At 40.4% G+C, this 19,244-nt stretch overlaps 2 protein-coding genes across 5 annotated transcripts in view; one reads left to right on the top strand and one right to left on the bottom strand.

Moving 5' to 3' along the window:
- The first annotated feature begins 262 nt into the window (after positions 1 to 262).
- On the top strand, positions 263 to 9,702 carry FAM8A1 (family with sequence similarity 8 member A1). 3 transcript variants are annotated; one of them, XR_014232477.1, is made up of 6 exons: positions 265 to 1,119; positions 2,219 to 2,339; positions 3,969 to 4,092; positions 4,595 to 4,734; positions 6,254 to 6,683; positions 8,673 to 9,702. XR_014232477.1 is itself a non-coding variant. In XM_082346405.1 (5 exons), exons 1-5 carry the CDS (start codon positions 393 to 395, stop codon positions 5,132 to 5,134), a joined length of 1,119 nt encoding a protein of 372 aa, XP_082202531.1. In that variant the 5' UTR covers positions 263 to 392; the 3' UTR covers positions 5,135 to 6,247. The 3 variants fall into 3 exon arrangements, 2 of the variants coding, with proteins under 2 accessions (XP_082202531.1, XP_082202530.1); XM_082346405.1 differs by lacking the exons at positions 6,254 to 6,683; positions 8,673 to 9,702 and adding an exon at positions 5,128 to 6,247 and having other exon boundaries at positions 263 to 1,119; XM_082346404.1 differs by having other exon boundaries at positions 6,254 to 9,702.
- Positions 9,703 to 12,214: 2,512 nt separating this feature from the next.
- NUP153 (nucleoporin 153) overlaps positions 12,215 to 19,244 on the bottom strand; it is a 74,703-nt gene continuing 67,673 nt past the window's right edge. Inside the window, exons 19-23 of one of the 2 annotated variants that reach the window (XM_082346314.1) lie at positions 17,760 to 18,116; positions 16,793 to 17,065; positions 13,809 to 13,977; positions 13,248 to 13,331; positions 12,215 to 13,115 (exon numbers count right to left, since the gene is read on the bottom strand). In XM_082346314.1, the coding sequence (XP_082202440.1) occupies positions 13,250 to 13,331; positions 13,809 to 13,977; positions 16,793 to 17,065; positions 17,760 to 18,116 (881 nt within the window). In that variant the 3' untranslated portion in view covers positions 12,215 to 13,115; positions 13,248 to 13,249. Of the gene's footprint in view, positions 13,332 to 13,808; positions 13,978 to 16,792; positions 17,066 to 17,759; positions 18,117 to 19,244 lie in introns of both variants that reach the window. The other variant, XM_082346313.1, reaches the window with a different exon arrangement.

The following is a 19,244-nucleotide window of genomic DNA, read 5'->3' as shown; positions in this document are numbered from 1 at the left end:
CGGAGCAGCCTGAGTCCACATCCCGTGAGATTATCTGGAGAAGCCTCGGGCCTCCAACTTCATTAAAACCACAAGAGGTGCGCGTCTGGGGGACGGGTGATAGTCTGGGCCCCTCAAGCGATAAGCCCACGACGCCCAGCCGAGGAGGAGGACTCCTGCCTCCCAAGTCTCTGAGCACCAAGGCCCACTCTCAGGCCCCGCCTCCTTGCTCCGCCCCGCCTCCTTGCTCCGCCCCGCGCCGGCGACGCCGACCAGGGGGTGGGTTTCCGTTTCCGGTGGCGGATTGTTGACGCCTGCGGCTGCGGCGGTGGCTACCGGGCCGTTGGGGAGGGGCCAGTGGGGGAGTGAGACGGCGCAGTGACAGGACCGCCGAGCGTGCTGCTGAGGCGACGATGGCGGAGGGGCCGGAGAAAGTCCGAGGCCGCCCTCCCGGGCAGGACGACGGCGGAGGGGACCACGAGCCCGTTCCTTCGCGAAGAGGCCTTCCCGCCGCCGCCCCACGGCCCCGGGACGGGCCGCAGGCCGAACCCCAGGCTCCGGGCCGGCCCCCAGCCCCGGGCCTCGCTCCCCCCGCGGCCGCCGCCGAGGAGTCGGAGCCGCCGCGCGAGCCCGAGAATGGCAGGGAGGCGGGCTCCGGCTCTGGCTCCGACCCCGGCGCGGGCCTGCAGGCGCCGGTAGGCTGCGAGGCGCCCGAGGCGGCGGCGCCGCGGGAGAAGCCGGCGCGGCTGAGCGCCCGCGAGTACTCCCGGCAGGTGCACGAGTGGCTGTGGCAGTCCTACTGCGGCTACCTCACCTGGCACAGCGGCCTGGCCGCCTTCCCCGCCTACTGCAGCCCCCAGCCGCCCGCGCCCAGCTACCTCGCGGGCGCCGGCGCCGCCGCTGCCCCGGCCGCCGGGCCGCCGCCCCTGCAGCTGGGCTATTACAACCCCTTCTACTTCCTGAGCGCCGCGGCCGCCGGGCCCGAGCCGCCGGCCTCCGCCGGCCTCACCGCCTCGGCTCCGGTCGCCGGCCCGGGAGCCCGCGCGCCTCACGTGCAGCCGCCGGCCCGGGCAGCCCCAGCGACGAGGGTCGGACCCGCCGCCGCCTCGCGAGCCCCGAGCGAGACCGGGCGGCAGGCAGGTGAGAGGCTCTTCGGGGAGCGACCTGGGGGCGGGGCCGGCGGGCCCCTCTCCGCTGTCAGCGCTGCCGCGCTCGCCGCGGCTTCTGCGCGTCTGTCGGCTCGCAGGGTGTGCAGCGCGGCCGAGCGTGCGCCTTCCCTTAGACCTAGCGCTCCGAATCGGTTCCCTGGCTCCCCGGACTGGTGGTTTCCACGTGTAAAGAAGCCTTTGCTCCTCAAAGCGTCCTCTTAGCCTTCGTCTCCCGGTGTGGAGTGAGATCCGAAGCTTAATTCACTCCGACGGCAGACCCGGCTGGGGGGAGGGGAAGTTTTGACTGGTGATGCTGGAAAGAATCCAGACATGGATGTATTAACTGTATTATATATAGTTAATATGATAACTGTTTTATGAATTAGGGACAGTGGAACTGACGGATATTAAAGGAGATCTTCATGAATGCAAATGGAATTAGGAACCTTTGGGCCTTGGCTTCATCTTGTGTATCGTCTGTTTACTTCTGTATGGGAATTAGAATATTCTGAATCACGTACACTCTTTAGTGTATTATTTAGGCTTTTTGTTTACTTTATCCAGCCACAGATAATATGGGACAAGACTTAGTTGCCTGAATTTGATTCAGAATTTAGGATGGCAGCTTGATAATCCCTGGATTTGTTACATAGAAAGCAAGACAAACTAAATGAATAAGGGGTAAGATGAGGGGCACAGGGATTTACTTCGTACCGTCTACACTTAACCTTGATATTTTGCTTAAAAAAAAAGTTTAATTTTGTGTCATAGGCTTGTAATCACCTGGAGTCTCATTTGACTCCCTAGTGAAATGTATTGAGTACTTGAAATAATGAAATTTATCTCTGAAATCATTTCTAAACATTAAGGGGGTGAAAACAAGCTTTAAACTGCTCAGTAAATAGTGAAGTAGCGTTGCTGTTTTAATAACATGCCCTGCTGAAGTCAATACCAATAATTGTTGCAGTTATAAAAATTTTTTTATCAGCAAGTTGTACCTTGACTTTACATTCATTACCTAGCTTGGGTTCCAAGGCCTATGTGCAAAGATTAGTTTTCCTAACTTTTTTCTTTTTTTTTTTAATTTACAGGTAGAGAGTATGTTATTCCATCCTTGGCCCACAGATTCATGGCAGAGATGGTGGATTTCTTTATTCTCTTCTTTATAAAAGCAACCATTGTCTTAAGCATTATGCACCTCAGTGGAATAAAGTAAGTTAAGGCCATTTGCAGAAGGGTTTTAATGTCCACTGTCTAGAGATCTTGCTTTAATTTTGTTTTCATGCTTGCAAGTGACTATATGGATAAACTGTGTGCCAGTGCCAATGATTTCTTTATAGGAGCTTTGTCAGATTTGCTTTCTTGTTGGTTTTAAGAAATAACTACAAAAGAGAGAAAAACACTTAATAAATTCTGCAAGATGTGGGGAGTTTCCACCTATCAAAAGTAGGTGAAAGGAACCTCCAACCCTGGTTTGATTTTATTCACTATTAGGCCAGTTGCAAATTTTTCTCTTACAATCGTTTTCAGAGTGGAGTATCTAAAGACAAAGGCATAAAGAGGTTTTGGTAGATGAACTATTAATAATCAGCTAGATGGCATTTCCAAATGGGGTTGCGTATACTGTCAGGCAAGTTCCAAGTGAACTGCAAAGTGAGCTATTTATTTGAATAATCTTCCTTTCAGATTAACAATCATAATAGCAGTTGTCACTTGCTAAGCACTTTGTGTGTGCTAGGCTTTGTATGGACTCTTAATCTTGCCACCACTATAAAGTAGAGGTTAATCTCTCCATTTTATAGAGATTGAAATTTGGGCTTACAAAAAGTTAAGCCCAGAATTTACAAAGGCAGTAAGTGACCGTCAAGTTCAGACCCTGGTAATTAAATTTCAGGGCCCCTGCCAGGAGCCTGAATGTTACTATGATTCTTCCCTGTCTCTCCCTCCCTTACGCCCTACACATCCAATCAAGTACCAACTAACTCCTTTCTGTTCAATCTCTTGAATAACCTTCAACCCATACCATTTCCTTTTCACTGTCAGAATTTCATTTTTCATCATTGCTTCTCCCTAGTCCAGTCACTGCCATCACTTGCTTGGATTATAACACAAGTCTTCTAACTGGTATCTCAGTTTACTGTCTCCTGTTTTATCTCAATTCAGTCTCTGATAGAAAACCAAAGAGATCATAAATTCTGATTCTGCCACTCTCCTGCCTTAAAATCCTTCAATAGTTTCTCATTGCCATCAGGGTAAGTCTTACTAATGTCCTCATATATTTTAACAGATACCCTTATTTCTTAATCACTCACCTCTCACACTTAGTTATTTGAGCCACACTTAACTGCCTACAGCTTCCATCATACTCTTGCTTAAAGGCTTTCTCTCTGGTTAGTCCCTCTCTCTGAAATTTCTCCCTTCTTAGTCTGGCCAACTTCTCTTCATCCTTCAGATCTCACCTTAAATGCCATTTTTGGGAAGCCTCCACTAAGTTAAGTGTGCCTGGTATGTGTCTCCAAGTACCCAATGGTTCTCTATTATAGCCCTTTCCCCACCTCATTATTATTTATTCTGCTTCACCTGCTGGGTTAGAAACTCTGTGAAAGCAAGAGACCATGTTGAATTCACTTGGCATTTTATCCCCAGGGCTAGTACAGCGTCTGCTCATGGTACTGCTTATTTGTTGAAGAAGCTAATGAATGTTTTGTGAAACTAGACAGTTGGAAACCTGAAGATTAGTTTATAATTTCAATTAAAGTTTTTGATTTACACTAATGAAAAAGAAAACAATGCAACTGCTCTGGTAACTGATTCTTTGTAACCGAAAACTTTTTTTTGTAGGGATATCTCTAAGTTTGCTATGCATTATATAATAGAAGAAATAGATGAAGACACATCCATGGAAGACTTGCAGAAAATGATGGTTGTGGCGCTTATATACAGATTATTAGTTTGTTTCTATGAGGTAAGCTACTGACTTCAGCAAATATTAATATTTAACAATCTAATTTTAGATTATCAGCCCAAGACAAAAATGTAGTGGAGATTTTTATTTTTAATCATGTATTTGTCAAATGTCCTCATTTTTTTCTAAATTTCCTTTAACATAATACTTTCCAAGTTAAAACTTTCGGAATGGAGACATTTTTCAGTTTCTTTGTAATACATTTCAGTCTTGTTGTCCGAAAATATATTTTAAGTTGGTTGTGGAACTTGAAATGTGTCTTTCCATAGAAGCAACTTGCTAAAAAATATAATGGGTCATAGAGAAATATTACAGTAGATATCTTGTGGTATTGAAGATGTTAGAGACCTGCAGAAATGCATTAAAAGGTTAACTCAAGTATTCTATGAAATTCTTCCAACTTGAAAAATTTAAAACGTGAATCATATGGCAGGAAAATTTACCTTTAAAATTGGTATAGTTGAGCCAGTAAATTATTTTAAAATTATCCTTCTTTCCTTAGATAATTTGCATTTGGGGAGCAGGTGGAGCGACCCCAGGGAAGTTCCTGCTAGGGCTTCGAGTTGTGACATGTGATACATCAGTGCTTATTGCACCAAGTCGGGTTTTAGTGATTCCTTCCTCAAATGTTAGCATTACAACGTAAGTTCTTTTTTTTAGCTTAATGTATTGTGTACTTATGAATTGTATTGATTACTGTACTTAAAAATTATTTTCATAAGTTATACCATTTGATAAAAGTATTTTTAGGATGTTGGTTCTTCATGGCATAGAATAGGCTTACATTTATTAAGTTTAAGACAAAGTTTGAATGTTTTCAATGATTATAGACGCCTCTTCAGTATACAGCTTCAGAGGTAAGCACTTTATGAACGGTAGGTCACAGTAATGAGAGGAGGATCTGGGCGTGGCTGCTCTATCAGTGCTCCAGGCCTAGCTTTAGTATTCTCTACATCTGTGGATATTGGAGTTTAGTTACTGCTCTGCCCTGAAGCTTCCATTTGGTAATACCTGTCATTATCCCATCTTGAATAGGCAATAAGAATTTTGACAGCTATACATGCGTGCATCCTGCTCCTAAGTGATAGAGCTTGTAATACTTCCAGTACTCATGGCTAGCTGTTGGCATCTGGCTCTGGGGGAAGGTACAGATAGTGATAATGGAAGTTGTGGAGGTGAGTAGGTGGTAATCAGTTGAGCAAAACAGGATACTGGCTGGAATTGCTGCTAGAATGATTCAGAGTTGGGTTGTTTAAACAAGAGACTCTAGAAAAAGCCTTGAATTTGCTCACATCTTCAAAATTTCCTTACATTTTTGTGATTCTAATAATCCTGGCTATTACTTTTAATGAGTCAATAATGGCTAATATTTATTGAGCACCTCATAAACCAGGCACTGTTTTAAAAACATTGCATATGTATTAACTAATTTAAGATAGGTACTATAGGTACTATTACCCTCTTATTACAGATGTGTAACACAACTAGTAGTTGGTAGAAAATGAATCTGAAACCAAGCAGTCTGGATTCAGAGCCCACACTCAGCTGCTGTGTTATCCTGTAACGGTTCAGTGCACTGAAAGGCAGAAATCTAATGTTAGTATGACAATTCTCCATTCTGAGCTACTGTTGAAAGCTTTTTAAAGCTTTCCTTAATCACAGAAGCCCACAAAGAAAGAAGAGATATGATAAACAAATACAGTAATTTGAAATGCTGGTGCTCTTCATAGAAGGTAGAAAATGGGACTGTGTAAGTGTATTCAGTTTAGAAGATAGTGAAAACACAGTAAAAGTATAGAGGTACTAAAAGTAATGAGTGACTATAGAAAGGGTAAGTAAAGGCAATAGTTATTCTAGTCTTCTGTCAAGATACTAGAAAGTACTGTAAACTTTTAGTTCACATTCTAAGACATATTATTGCTTTTCATGTGCAAGTTCTAAAGTCTAACTTTTATGTTACGAAGTCTTTAGAACTAGCCCAGGTGGTTTGATCATACTTTGCTACTTGAAAGTAATTCAGTTATCAAAGGTTAAAACTGTTAATTATACTTTGAATATGTTTTAAATACATCTTGAACTTGATAGAATACTATTAATCTATATGTAGTTGGTATACGACTTATCTGTTTTTTGTGTTTTTTTTTTTGCTTTAATTTTTTAGGTCCACTATACGAGCTTTGATCAAGAATTTTTCTATTGCTTCTTTTTTCCCTGCTTTCATCACACTGCTGTTTTTTCAGCATAATCGAACAGCCTATGACATTGTAGCAGGGACCATTGTGGTAAAAAGAAATGGGGTCAGATGATGCCCCAAAAAGCCCTGAATTCCATACTCTCTGGAATAATGACAAGACTAAATTATATATCAAGGCCATCAGTATCCCTGGGTTACATTAACTGATGATTTAGAAATTAAAGCAGTTGCTCCAGTGTGATGCAGGTGACTATGCTGAAAGTATTGATTTTACTTGAATGTCAAAGAACTTCTCCAGAAGAAAAACCTGTTAAGTTCAAGTGTTAAAATTTTTAGATTGAACCGAAGGCAAGTGGTGTCATAATCAACAACGGACAGTATATACATAAGATCTAAGGTATTTATTAGAACTTGCTGAGAGCATTTTCAGCTTTGAAATCTCCAAACGAAACTTTAACAACTTATTCTGGTTTATCCCAAATGATGGAAAACGTCCAGCTGTGTTTAGTGTACACACTCACCCTTTAGTAACACTTCCTGAGGCAATTTTTGTCTTTGCTTTTTGGGGGGAGGGAGTGGGGACACACATTTGATAAGCCACTTAGCGCCCATCCCAGGAGCGGGTGAGTGAGTTAGCTTCAAGAGAGAGGGGAAAGTGAGGCCGGCGAGCAGTTCCCTGACTTGAAATTTTAAAATCTGTACTGCAGTTTACTGCAGGAATGATGTAACTTTATAACTATTCTTAATGCCTAAACATGTATTTGGGGGCAGATTTTGCATGATGATGAAAAAGTATAAGTCATATTGCTATCTTATCCTTGATTTTTTTTTTTTTTTAAAGAAAAAGGTAAGTTAGTGATTGCTTTTAATGGGGTTAGGGGGGAGGGGTAAGTTTTCACTGTAAATTTAAATTGAAACTCATGTGCAAGTGTTTTCAGTGCCCTAAATCAAACCATAAATATGTGGGGAAAAGCAGTCCTATCAAACTGTTGCATATTTACTGTAATTACACAATATTCCCAGTACGTGCGCAGCATGAAGAAAGTGTTAGTGCTTTTCAGTGTTCTGAATATAACTTCTCTTTATATACAGGATATTCACATACCAGTTTCCTTTTATCATATTATATTGTTCCATAACTTTTGAAGCATCAAGGAATTAAATAATCTTAGCATTTCATGATTAAATACTAGTAGCCTGTGAAATACTTACCAATTTTCCCGTTAGGGACTGTTCTCTGTAACAAGGAAGAGTAGCATTTCCAGACCTTATTCCGAGTTCTTTGGTTCTGTGGGCCAGAAGCTCATCTGGGGCCTGCCCGGGATGACATTTTTGAGGGAAATGTGAAGGAACACTTCGTGTTTTGCCATTTTAATTTAGTGCGCGTGTGTGCTTTTGTTAGATGGCCCAGTTAGCTGTGCTGAGGTGTATCTGAACTAAAGGTTTTGTTTCTTAGGCATTTTCTGCATCTGTTATTTTCCCCCAAAACACTAAACTGTGTTGAACAGTTCATAACTAGGGTGCTTACAGGATCAATCTAGGCTTTATTTTGGTCTTAACAGCAAATACATTTGCTATTACTGTATCAGTTTTTAAAGTCGTTTTTTTTTTGACATTTAAAACGTGAATATTTTCAATTTGTTTATAGAAACCTTAACAGTGTCCTTAATGCCTTTTTTTATTGTAAAATTTCATAAACCATGAGCCATGGTTTATAGTTTCATGAAAACCATGAGCCATGGCTTATGGTTTTCATAAACAATGTTTTTCAAAATAATTTTATAGTAAATCTATCACAGAAAGCCTATTAGTTAAATGTGTCAAAATACTAAACAGATCATTCACCTGTTTCTGGGAAGATAAAGTGTTATGGCCCTTCACAGTAAACAAAGCCAAACCATCCACTAACTTCTTAAATTAGAGGAGAAATTAGGAAATGTTACATAAACTTACCAATTAGTAGTGTATACATTAGCATCAGTGTATACACCGCCTTTGCCCCTGATTGGGAATTGGAGTTGAAATGTACCCTTCCGACATGTAGCTCTGGAATACACCTTTAATGTATAATTTCCTCGATGGTTCACCACTTAGGCTATTTTTATACAGTAAAACAAGAAATACGTAGTCCAGTTTGCTTTATACTTTATGTAGATGCATTTCTCAGGATTCAAGTTACACTATGTAGCCCTATCAAGTAAAAAGTGTTACTTTGTCTGCCTTTACAACAAAATCCAAGTCTGTTTATGAATTCAGCACTTACTTAGGGAGATTTTTGATTCCCAAGTTGGGGGGGAAAATGACAAAATGGGGAAGGGGGAGCCACATGTTTTTCTCTTGGGGCGGCGGCCTATTTTCACTATACTTTATTATATTTCATTTATAGAAATGCTGAATTTTCTGTGTCAAGACAGAATTCTCATACTGAAGCTCTACAGCCTAAAAAGGCAAAAAGAAAGTTGTCTTCATAGTATTAATATCATTCATCACTTTTACAAGATAATAAGGGAACAAAAATTAGGAGTCATGCTGAGAATACTATTTCAGTGAAAATACCGTATGTAAAACCACAGGTCATGCGGTTAATTTAGGCATCTAGAAACTCTACCTGTTACGAAATATGCAGCCTGAGTGGCTCCTGCACCGTGAGAAAAGTCTGACATACTAAATGCACGCTGGGCTGAGCTAGGTGAGTGGGAGCGGCGGCAAGCAAACTGTGCTTTTAGGGCGTCTGTGACCAGAGAGAGAGCCAGCACCTGTGTGGTACTCGTGTGGCACTGCTTCAGAAGTTACTTCTTTCTCCCTAAACAGTCACTTAGTTTCTCCCAAATATTCAGGATTGAAAAAACTGCATTATATTTGAGGGCTTTGTCTAAATTTATAAAAGTCTATAATGTTTGTTTCAAATGACAGTAAAAATTGTTCTAACTAACTCTAAAAGAAGGATTTTTTTTCCCTTAAGTGACTTGTTTGGGCGTTTCACTTAGGCATAAGTATTTCCAGCAAAAGGAAGACAGGAGTTGAAAATTAAACTACTTGGGAATAAAGGGCTTTTTGATGGGAATGTATTAAATTTTTTTATTCTACACTTATCCCTATGAAAACAGGCTGTTGTTCCTTTTAAAGAATATTCCTAAATAATAGCAGTATTCCTAAAATCTGGCAAATACTTCAGTTACTTGCCATTTCCCACCCCCCCCACCCCATACCAAAGGCCAAAATCTTTGCAATACGTGCTTGCCTGGGTAAAGTTCCTCCTCTCAAGCTGTGTGCGTATTTCTTTGCAGTTCATTATAGTATGGCTTGATCCACAAACAGTTTCTGATGGCCTGCCTATAAATGAAAATTCAACATTCTATTTTTAATAATTTGCCACCAATTTGTATTCTTTGTCTCAATAAATACCTGGTCGCCAATGCTTTTGTGTTTTGCCTGTTTCTTTGAGGTTTGCTCCAGAATCCCTTGCTTCCAAATACAGCTGCTCTAGCATTCTCTGCCTTCAGGAGATGAATGCTTTCAGAAATAGAGGTCTATCAAAAAAAAAATCATCCACTTTGAGATATATTCTTTCAGCAAGTCACTCAGAAGTTAGCTGTAGATGACTAAGCTTTTAATGTTAAACTAATCCTGTCCGTTCCTTAAAGTTGTTAAGCCATTCCAACCGCAGTGCAAGATACTAAGGACCTACGTTACACGTGAGGAACCAGAAGTCAGAGTCTCGTAGCTAGTAGAAGACTGAGCTGGGCAATTTAATCCTAGTCTGGTCTTGTAAGCATTCCCTATTCAGACCTTTACAAACAAAACTAGGACAGGACACACAACAGGTTCCTCGAGAAACACAAAGATAATAAAGGATAAACTTACTTAAATGTAGTTAAACTGTGGCGTGGTCTGAATCCTGTACACAATGTGCTGTTTTAGGACCTCGGCCATGAACTACTACACATTCTGGAAACCACAGTGGATGTCTGAGGTAAGCTTATAAAAGTTGCCCCATATTACAAGGAAACGAAAGCTCTGACATGGTGTATATATAGGTGGTGTGTGTAGCTAGCTAGACCCAACACACCCATTTTTCTCAATTTTACTGTACCAAATTCATCAGTTTCCATTAAACAGGCCCAGCACTTGACATACTGATACAATTAAAGAAAACATAAGTTCTTCCCCAGGCTAAACCAGGAAGTTTATGGCCTGGTTACAAATTGCTAAAATTAGTCCAACACTTATTTCAAGTAATAAAATCCTGATTCCATGAATAATTCCAAGAGAAATTTGTAACAAATAGCTAAAGACTTATTTCAGTTGTCTGAATTGTACTTCTTTTTCTTAATGCCCCAAACTGTAAATTACTAAAAAACAACCTACCACTTGAGAGTGTCATGCCTGGACCTCATGCATCAGAAGTCTTCCAGGTGCTCATGTAAAGATCTTGGGCCCTACCTGGACCCGGTGATGCATCAATCTCTGGTGAGCAGGTCCCAGGATATACATTTGGCCCACCTCACCAAGCACACTGATGTACATTCAGTGCGAACAACGGACCCTCTTGTAAATCAACCAAATTATATAAACGTACCTGATTATTCCATCTTTCTGCATATGCCTTTCTTACCTTCAGAGATTTTCAGTTAAAAACAATTCCTCATTGATCCAGCATGAGAAGTGGGCTTTTATTGTTTTCTTTCCATAACGTTTCCCCTTCTTCCACAAACAGCGCTTGACTTTCATCTGTGTATGGAGCATGGAACCCAAGGGTGCTATTACAGCCACAGGGAGTGGGTCTGCAGCCTGCACCAGTCCGACGAAGAGATACCTCTGCTGGGCTTAAGCAGGGACTGATTTGAGGCTGGAGCTGCTACCACGAATGTTTTCTATAGCTGCCGTGTGCAGCCTGAGAGTTAAAGCAGTTGAGATGAAAAGCCAAGTCCTACCCAAGTCCCAAACGCTCTAGCCCTAGAGATCTCCGTTCTGGGGGCCAGGAGATTTCATTTATAAGATAAGCCACCCTAAGTTTGGTTTTCAGTTACTTGCTTTAAAAAAAAAATTACTAAATAAAATGAAATATTTCCAGCACATTTTTAATGAAAAATCTTTCCCAGAAGAGAAAGCCTAATATTCCCATCCATATCGACCTAAAGAATGGCTAAGAATGAACGAACATGCAGTTTAGTTAGGCATTAACTTCTCCGCATCAACACCCCACAGGTTCCCAGTTTACTTCTTTTAGCATTCACCATCATCTTCTGCCCCAAAGAGGTTCATGTCGAATGTGTATTATTTAATAAGGTGAGAATTATAAATACAAAATTCCTGCTCCAAAACCAGCATTGGATAATGGCCTAAGACATTTTCAGTAAGAGAAACCATGTCACTGGAAACAAAAAAAGCTCTTAAACATTTTAAAGTACTGAATTTAACCACAAGTTCAGCAAAATAAAAGTCGCCACAGAATAATTATATGTACAAACTGAAGAATACAATTATCAAACGCTATCCCAAGAGCACTTTTATGGACCATAGGAAAGACATCTAGTTACAAAAAAATCGATAAAATAATCCAAAAGAAATTCCACAAAATGACCACTGAAGTTTTTGTGGGCTATTTTGGGCACGTATCTCCAAGAACTCTATCAATAAAACATTGTCTAGTCACCTATCAAGGAAGATACAAGTACAAACAGAAATGGCTGCGTGTGTTTATTTTCAACTTTTAAAAAGGTATGTCAATTTATATGCAGAGTAGGTGTGATTCCTAGCACCAGACATAAAGCAGGGTTACACTTCCCCTTCACTTAGGAGTTGTCCAAATCACTTCAATGTATTCTTCAGAATTTTTCTTCTACCTGACCATTGTTAACCTTTATAAAAAGGTTCCCTTCCACTAACACTCATACCTTCACTAGGATTTAACACTAGAACAAAACATATTTCATAATTTTTTATTGATGGCATTTATCCCATGGTTTAACATGTTAATTATACTGTAATAAACATGGCTTTAATATTAAACTTTTCCTTATTATCCAAAGTCACCACAGTCCATTTCAGTAAATATAAAAATATATGCTTAATACTTTGTACAATACTGGTTTTTGGTCCAAACAAAAACTGGATCAGAAAAGCCAATAAACTCACTTTAAGAATCCCCAATTTTTTTTTTTTTAAAGATTTCCAAATGGATTTAGGCAACTTTGAATAATGGGATTTACATAATAAAATCTGAGACAAGACTAAACAACAAAAAAAATTTTCTAACACAAAATTAAAATTTCAAGTTCACAGATTTATGTTATGCCAAAAAAGTACAGAAACAAAACTGTATTTACACAAGGTTCATAATAAAATAATGAAAAAGGCAAGACAGGTGATAGTCAGAAGAATGCCAATATAGAAATAGCATATAATTATTAAATGGAGAACGAACTAGATCTAACAAGTCCTTAGTATGGACCATTCTTTAATCAGGCTTCCTCTACCAGAAAATTTTAGTGCACAATACACCCAACTCACTCACTTCACACATACACCAGCACAAACTCAGCATAGAAATCATTCATTTCAACATCCTCTAATCTATACAGAATTCCTCAGATATAATTACAATTTCAATGCGTTCCATAAAACGCATATCAACGCACATGGTGCTGCAGACAAAGAGGTTGTATACAAAGCCATTCTCTTGAGCGGGTTTGATTCCTGGGTTCAGCCAGCCTATGCCAAACCAGTGAATAATTTGCTGGATCATAAAACATTTTTGCTGAAGAAGTAGTCACCGGTCTAGCTATTATTTTTTTAAAAGGGGGTGAGAGAGGTGAAGTTGGGGTTTCTGAAAAGAAAAAAGGAGGAAAATTCCAAAATTAAAGATCTGACTTCAGATAACCCAGCACATAGTACAATCCAGAATCTGAAAGTAGGGCACCAGCTGTTGTTAAAACAGTGTGTATAACACCATCAAGACCTTTATTTCCTGCGTCTAACAGCAGTCTTTATCTTGCGACCAGAAACTGAAGTTCCAGAAGAGAACGAGTTTTTCCCATTTGACCTGTGAAAAACAAAAACTCTGTAATGTGACATGATGCTCAGATGAAAGTTCACAATCATAACACTAAATGTGGCTGGTGATGGGGTGGGGGACACTACTTTCTGCTACACCTCATACCCTCAGAGAGAGATGCACACACACACACACCCTGCTTTCTGCTACACCTCATACCTGAGACACACACACACACACACACACACACACACACTCTCTCTCTCTCTCTCTCTCTCTCTCTCTCTCTCTCTCCCTCTCTCTCTCTCTCTCTCTCTCTCTCTCTCTCTCTCTCTCTCTCTCTCTCTCTCCTGCTAGTTTTCTTAGGCTATGATCCTCCAAAATTGTAATATGGTAAATTGATGGAGAACATAGATTTTACCTCAACTATACTGCACCTTGGTGATTCTAAACACACACACACACACACACAAACACACACCCTCATTATGTTAAATTCTCCATTTCAACAAAAAGCTCTCTTACCCCAGAGTAAACGCCGCTGGAGGCTGGCTAAATTGAAAGCCCCCTGAGCCAGAGGGCTGGGCTGAGGCTGCAGGTGTGCTGGCATTTGCACCGAACGTGAACACTCCTGATGGATTATTGTTTGTGAAGTTGAAATTTGTAGCACTGCTGCCAAACTGGAAAACAGAACCTGCAATAGATGAAGCAGAAAAACTTCATTAAGGTAAAAATGATGGTTCTTCTAGTAATGACTCTGACTTTTACATACAAAAACCTGTAAAGGGTTAAAGCTCTTATGGTCACTTAAAGAAAATTAAGTATTTTCTCCACTCACACAATATGTACCTGACACCCTCAAACAAGTGACCTAACTCACCCATGACCAAGGAAAAAAGGGCAAAGTGGACTTTTCGCTAAGACCGTGGAATCAACAAACATACTTACCTCTATCTTCTTCAAACATTATGTTAAAATAACAGAAAAGGGAATTTTACAATAAATGGAAAGGAGACAACACAACAAAATTTTGAAGTTGGAAGGCTAACTGGAGCCAAGTACTAAACTAGCAGCAAGGGAAAGCACAGAAGTCTTTCCATTTACACTAAACATACCCAAAAGGTTTAGGTTCCAGGTACTTCTGGAAGTGAGAATGAAGGTGTGACTAAAAAAAAAAAAACAGCAGAATGGTAGAGTATCTGTTTAAGAAGCAGATACCTAGATCAATCCCTCCCCAGCACCAAACAGGATAATAAATCTCCTCTACCCAGCGGAAGAATAGAACTTTAGTCTCTGGAGAGGCCTCTGGACCAGGAGACATCACACATAAAGGCAAGGATACCATATTGAAAACAGAAGGATTCAGAGTAGGTTGATACAATGAATATTGAGAGCTGCAGCCTTCCGCCACGACTCAGCTCCCATAACACTGGCAATCAGGAGTATATATACCCTTCAGGAAGGAGACTGGAAGAATCTTCTCTGGGGAATCTGGCAGTCTGAAAGGAAAGGCCTAAAGATATTGTACTAGCATCCAGTTCCTCCCAAGAGGACAAGCCAGTTAGATAAACCTACAATGATATTCAAGATCTGTAAGCCCTAACCACATACAATGAATTATCGAGTGGTATTTAGGTGTCCTGCACTCATAAAGTTATAAGTAGAATGGAAGAAAATATTTGCAAACCATATATTTGATAAAGGGCTGATATCCAAAATACATACAGAACTCCTGCAACTCAAGAGCAAACCTTCCCCCTGCAACAAACAAAAACCAAAACCAAACCAAAAAACCCCTCAAATAACCCAACTAAAAAACGGGCAAAAAAAAAAAAAAACAGGCAAAGAACCTGAATAGACATTTCTCCGGAGACAACACACGGGTAAATATAAAAAGATGCTCAACCTCACTAATCATCGGGGGGAATGCAAATCAAAACCACTAGGAGATATCAGCTCACACCTCTTAGAATGGCTATTATCAAAAAGATAAGAAATAACAAGTGTTGGCAAGGACGTGGAGAAAAGGGAGCCCTTGTGAACTGCTGGTAGAAATGTAAACCGCTGCAGCCACTATGGAAAACAGTATGGAAGTTCCTCAAAAAGTTAAAGATAGAACCACCATATGATCTAGCAATCCCATTCTAGGTATTTACCCAAAAGACTTTAAACTAGGCTCTCAAAAAGATAGCTGGACTCTCTCATTCACTGCAACATTATTCGCAATGACCAAGATGTAGAAACAACCTAAATATCCATAGATAGATGCACAGATAAAGGAAATGACATATATACATAAAATGGAATATTAATCTTGCAATATGGGAAAACATGCACCTGGAGGACATAAGTGAAATAAGCCAATCACAGAAGAACAAGTACTGCATGACTTCACTTCTATGAGGAATCTAAAATAACCAAATTCACAGAAGCTAAAAGAATGGTGGCTGCAGAGGAGGGCTTGGGAGTGGGAAGAAATGAGGGACTGCTATTCAAAAGGTATGAAGTGTCAGTCATGCAAGACGCGTACATTCTAGAACTCTGCTGCACAATACCGTGCCCAGAGTTAACAACACTGCATTGCACACTTAATTTGTTGAAAGAGTACATAGATCTCACGTTAAACATTCTTACTACAATTAAAAAAAAAAAACCCAAACACTACAAGTAGAGAGGCAAGAAGCACCAAACACGTGAGGAAAGTATTTCATAAGAAACACTAAGACCAAAACAATAATAAAGAAAAGCAATTTGGAGAAAACTAAGCAAAAGCTTTAAGAAGGGGAAAAAAACCCCCTGCATCATTAATATCTTCAAGAGATCAACAGATAACACTTCTAAAACAAAAGCAAAAGGATATAAAAAGGAAACATCCACAGAACAAAGAGGACCACTTGGAAATTAAAAAGTAATACAAGTGGAGGTAAAAATCTCAACAGGTGTGTTTAAAAGTAAATTGAGGGGGACTTCCCTGGTGGTGCAATGGTTAAGAATCCGTCTGCCAATGCAGGGGACACGGGTTCGAGCCCTGGTCCGGGAAGATCCCACATGCCGCGGAGCAGCTAAGCCCGTGCGCCACAACTACTGAAGCCCACGCGCTGCAACTACTGAGGCCCATGCGCTCTAGGGTCCACGTCCCGCAACTACTGAGCTCACGTGCTGCAACTACTGAAGCCCGCGCACCTAGAGCCCGTGCTCCGCAACAAAAGAAGCCACCACAATGAGAAGCCTGTGCACCACAACGAACAGTGGCCCTCGCTCACCGCAACTAGAGGAAGCCCGTGCACGGCAACGAAAACCCAATGCAGCCAAAAAGAAGTGCTTAACTGTGTGAAAGTTGGGAATGCTGTTTATAGGTAAATCTAAACATACACATCTCTGTTTTGCCAAGTACAAGAGACAAAAAAAGAAAAAGACATGCATGGTTTCAAAGTTCAAAGAAAAAAATTATATTTAAGACATACAGAACCCAAGTACGGAAACAAAGGACATGACTACCACATACTTACTGGAATTAGGAGCTGTCCCAGAGCCGAATGCAGACTGACTAGGCGGCTGTCCGAACACGGGAGGCTGGCTACTGCTTGACACTGTCCCAAAAGTAGGCGGCGCAGGCTGAGACCCAGCAGAAAACAGTGCTGCTGAAGATGATAGCGATCCAAAGCCTGGGGGGTTAGGCTGGCTGGCACCTTGACTTTGTCCAAACGTTGGGGTCTGGCTAGCACCGAACGCTGGACTGGCAGATGGTGCTGAAGGTCCAGTGCCGAATACGAAGGAGGATCCTAGAGGCCCAGAGAGACACTGAAATCACCATGATGGTCAGAACGAGATAAGCCTCAAGGAATCTCTATCAACGGAGAGGCAAAGTTCAAGCTTCTTTCCAGACTCTTACCTTGCTGAACAGATCTTAGCAAGACAAGTTTTGAATACTGATTAAGAAAGAATACAATTCTCTCTACCATTATTTAGTAAAACCATATGAAATCCAAATAAACAAAAACTTCTATTAACAAGCCTCCTATCTGAACAGCCAAAAATTTTTAGGTCTTTAAAGAGATAAATCTAAGAAGACAACTGATCTGCCATCAGAAGTGTGACACACTGCAGAAATCAGCTAATGTTGTGATTATGTATCCGTTGCATAATGAGGACTAATGTCTATTAAAATAATCTTCAGTGTCTGGCTATTTACAAATTAACATTGCAAAGAAAACAAACAAACAAACAAACAAAATGACAAAAAAACACTTGAAAAAACTGAAGATTATACTCCTAATGAGATTAGAAATATTGCTTCCAAGAGTTACTTACACTATACACAAAATGCATATCATTCCACATAGTGAATAACTACAACACCCTGGGTAGAGATGACCTAAAAGCGGCCATGCTCTTTTGTGGCATTATTTGCCAAGAGTTCATCTGCTTACAATGAAAGCCATTCAAACTAACATGTCTCTTCTTTTTTAAATGTACCTGCAGAGCTCGATGTGGTGGGAGCTCCAAAGCTGAAACCAGAGGCGGCAGTGTCACTGCTGCTGGCACCCGGACCAAAGACAAATGGGGCGACAGCTGTGCCCGCGCTCGACGTGGTTGCTGGTTTGCTCTCTCGAGAAAACAGCAAAGACTGAGATGTACTGGATTCGGCAGAGTTCCCAAAGGCAGAGCTGCTCACAGGACTGCTGGCCTGTCCAAACACAAAGGCAGCCGCAGGCACACTGGAGGACGCGGTGGAACTACCAAACATGCCGCCAGCAGCTGAAGTGGCCGGTGTACTTGAACTAGAGGAACTGCTGTTCAGGAAACTAAACACTGGCTTTGCTGTACCTTGATCTGTAAGACAGAAATTAAGAAATAAACAAAAACCTTTAAGAACAGGTAATACCAGAAAGCATTTTTTCCTAGCCTAAAGTCTAAGAGTCCATTAGAAAACAGAATCATTAAGTTTTTAATATAGATTCATTCATCGAATGGACATCTGTTACGTTAAATTTTGATGCAGTCAAATATATCCATCTTTTCTTTTATGGCTTATGAATTTTGTCTAACATAGCAAAACCTTTGGCATTCAGATTAATAAAAATAAAAAATATTCCTTAAATCCAAATCTAACTGGATACTCTGGATAACAAATTCAGACAATGGGAGACAGCTACACTTTTATAAATTTGATTTCGCAATTTATGTTAGCAGGATTGTAACTTCAATTTATCTGAACAATGGCCAATTTTCTCTGCCGCCTTTATTGACCGGTGTACCCTTTGCTCACTAATTTGTAACTCTACCTTTACAACGTACTAACCTTCCAAACCTCTACAGTTACTGTTACTAGGCTATTTTAGCATGTTGCAGGTTCTGCTGATACTATAAAATACAAATTGGAAATGTTAGTAAATACAAATGGGAAATGCTGTCCAACTATTTATTCTTGATTTGGAGAAAAGAGAATGATTTTTTATATGGTGACCCTGAATCCAGTTACCTTCAGTAGAAGACTTTTTTTTTTTTAAACTTGTTCCAATAATATCTCAGTTCCAACACTATTTACTAGACAGGGCTGGTCACATTGTGGTATGGGCACTGGTATAATTTACAGAAAATGGAGCATGTTAGCTCACTTTCAGGTGGTTTAATAGGATGTTAAAAATGTCTATTTCAATGGAAACAGTATAGCGATACCAGGATTAAATTCGATTAGACCCTATCTCATTTTTATTCCTTTCTAAATAATAATGTATAATTTAGTTTTTGTTTCCTTTGAAGGGTGTTTTAAAATTTAAGTAGAATTTTATAGGCAAAAACTGCTCACACCTATGTGTTGAATTCCATACAGTTTTTTTTTAGGTTAATTTTTCATTTTCTCGTGTTTCTAATTTATTATTCAAAAGTTTTCATGTTCTTTTGCATTGTGTTCTGGGAAATTCCAGTTCACTAATCCAATTTATCAGCTGTTTTTTTTTC

This window comes from Balaenoptera borealis (assembly GCF_965194805.1).
Source record: "Balaenoptera borealis genome assembly, chromosome: 12".
In the NCBI taxonomy this organism is placed as follows: domain Eukaryota; kingdom Metazoa; phylum Chordata; class Mammalia; order Artiodactyla; family Balaenopteridae; genus Balaenoptera; species Balaenoptera borealis.
Note: the sequence above shows the minus strand (reverse complement) of the source record. Positions and strands in the feature narration are given on the sequence as shown.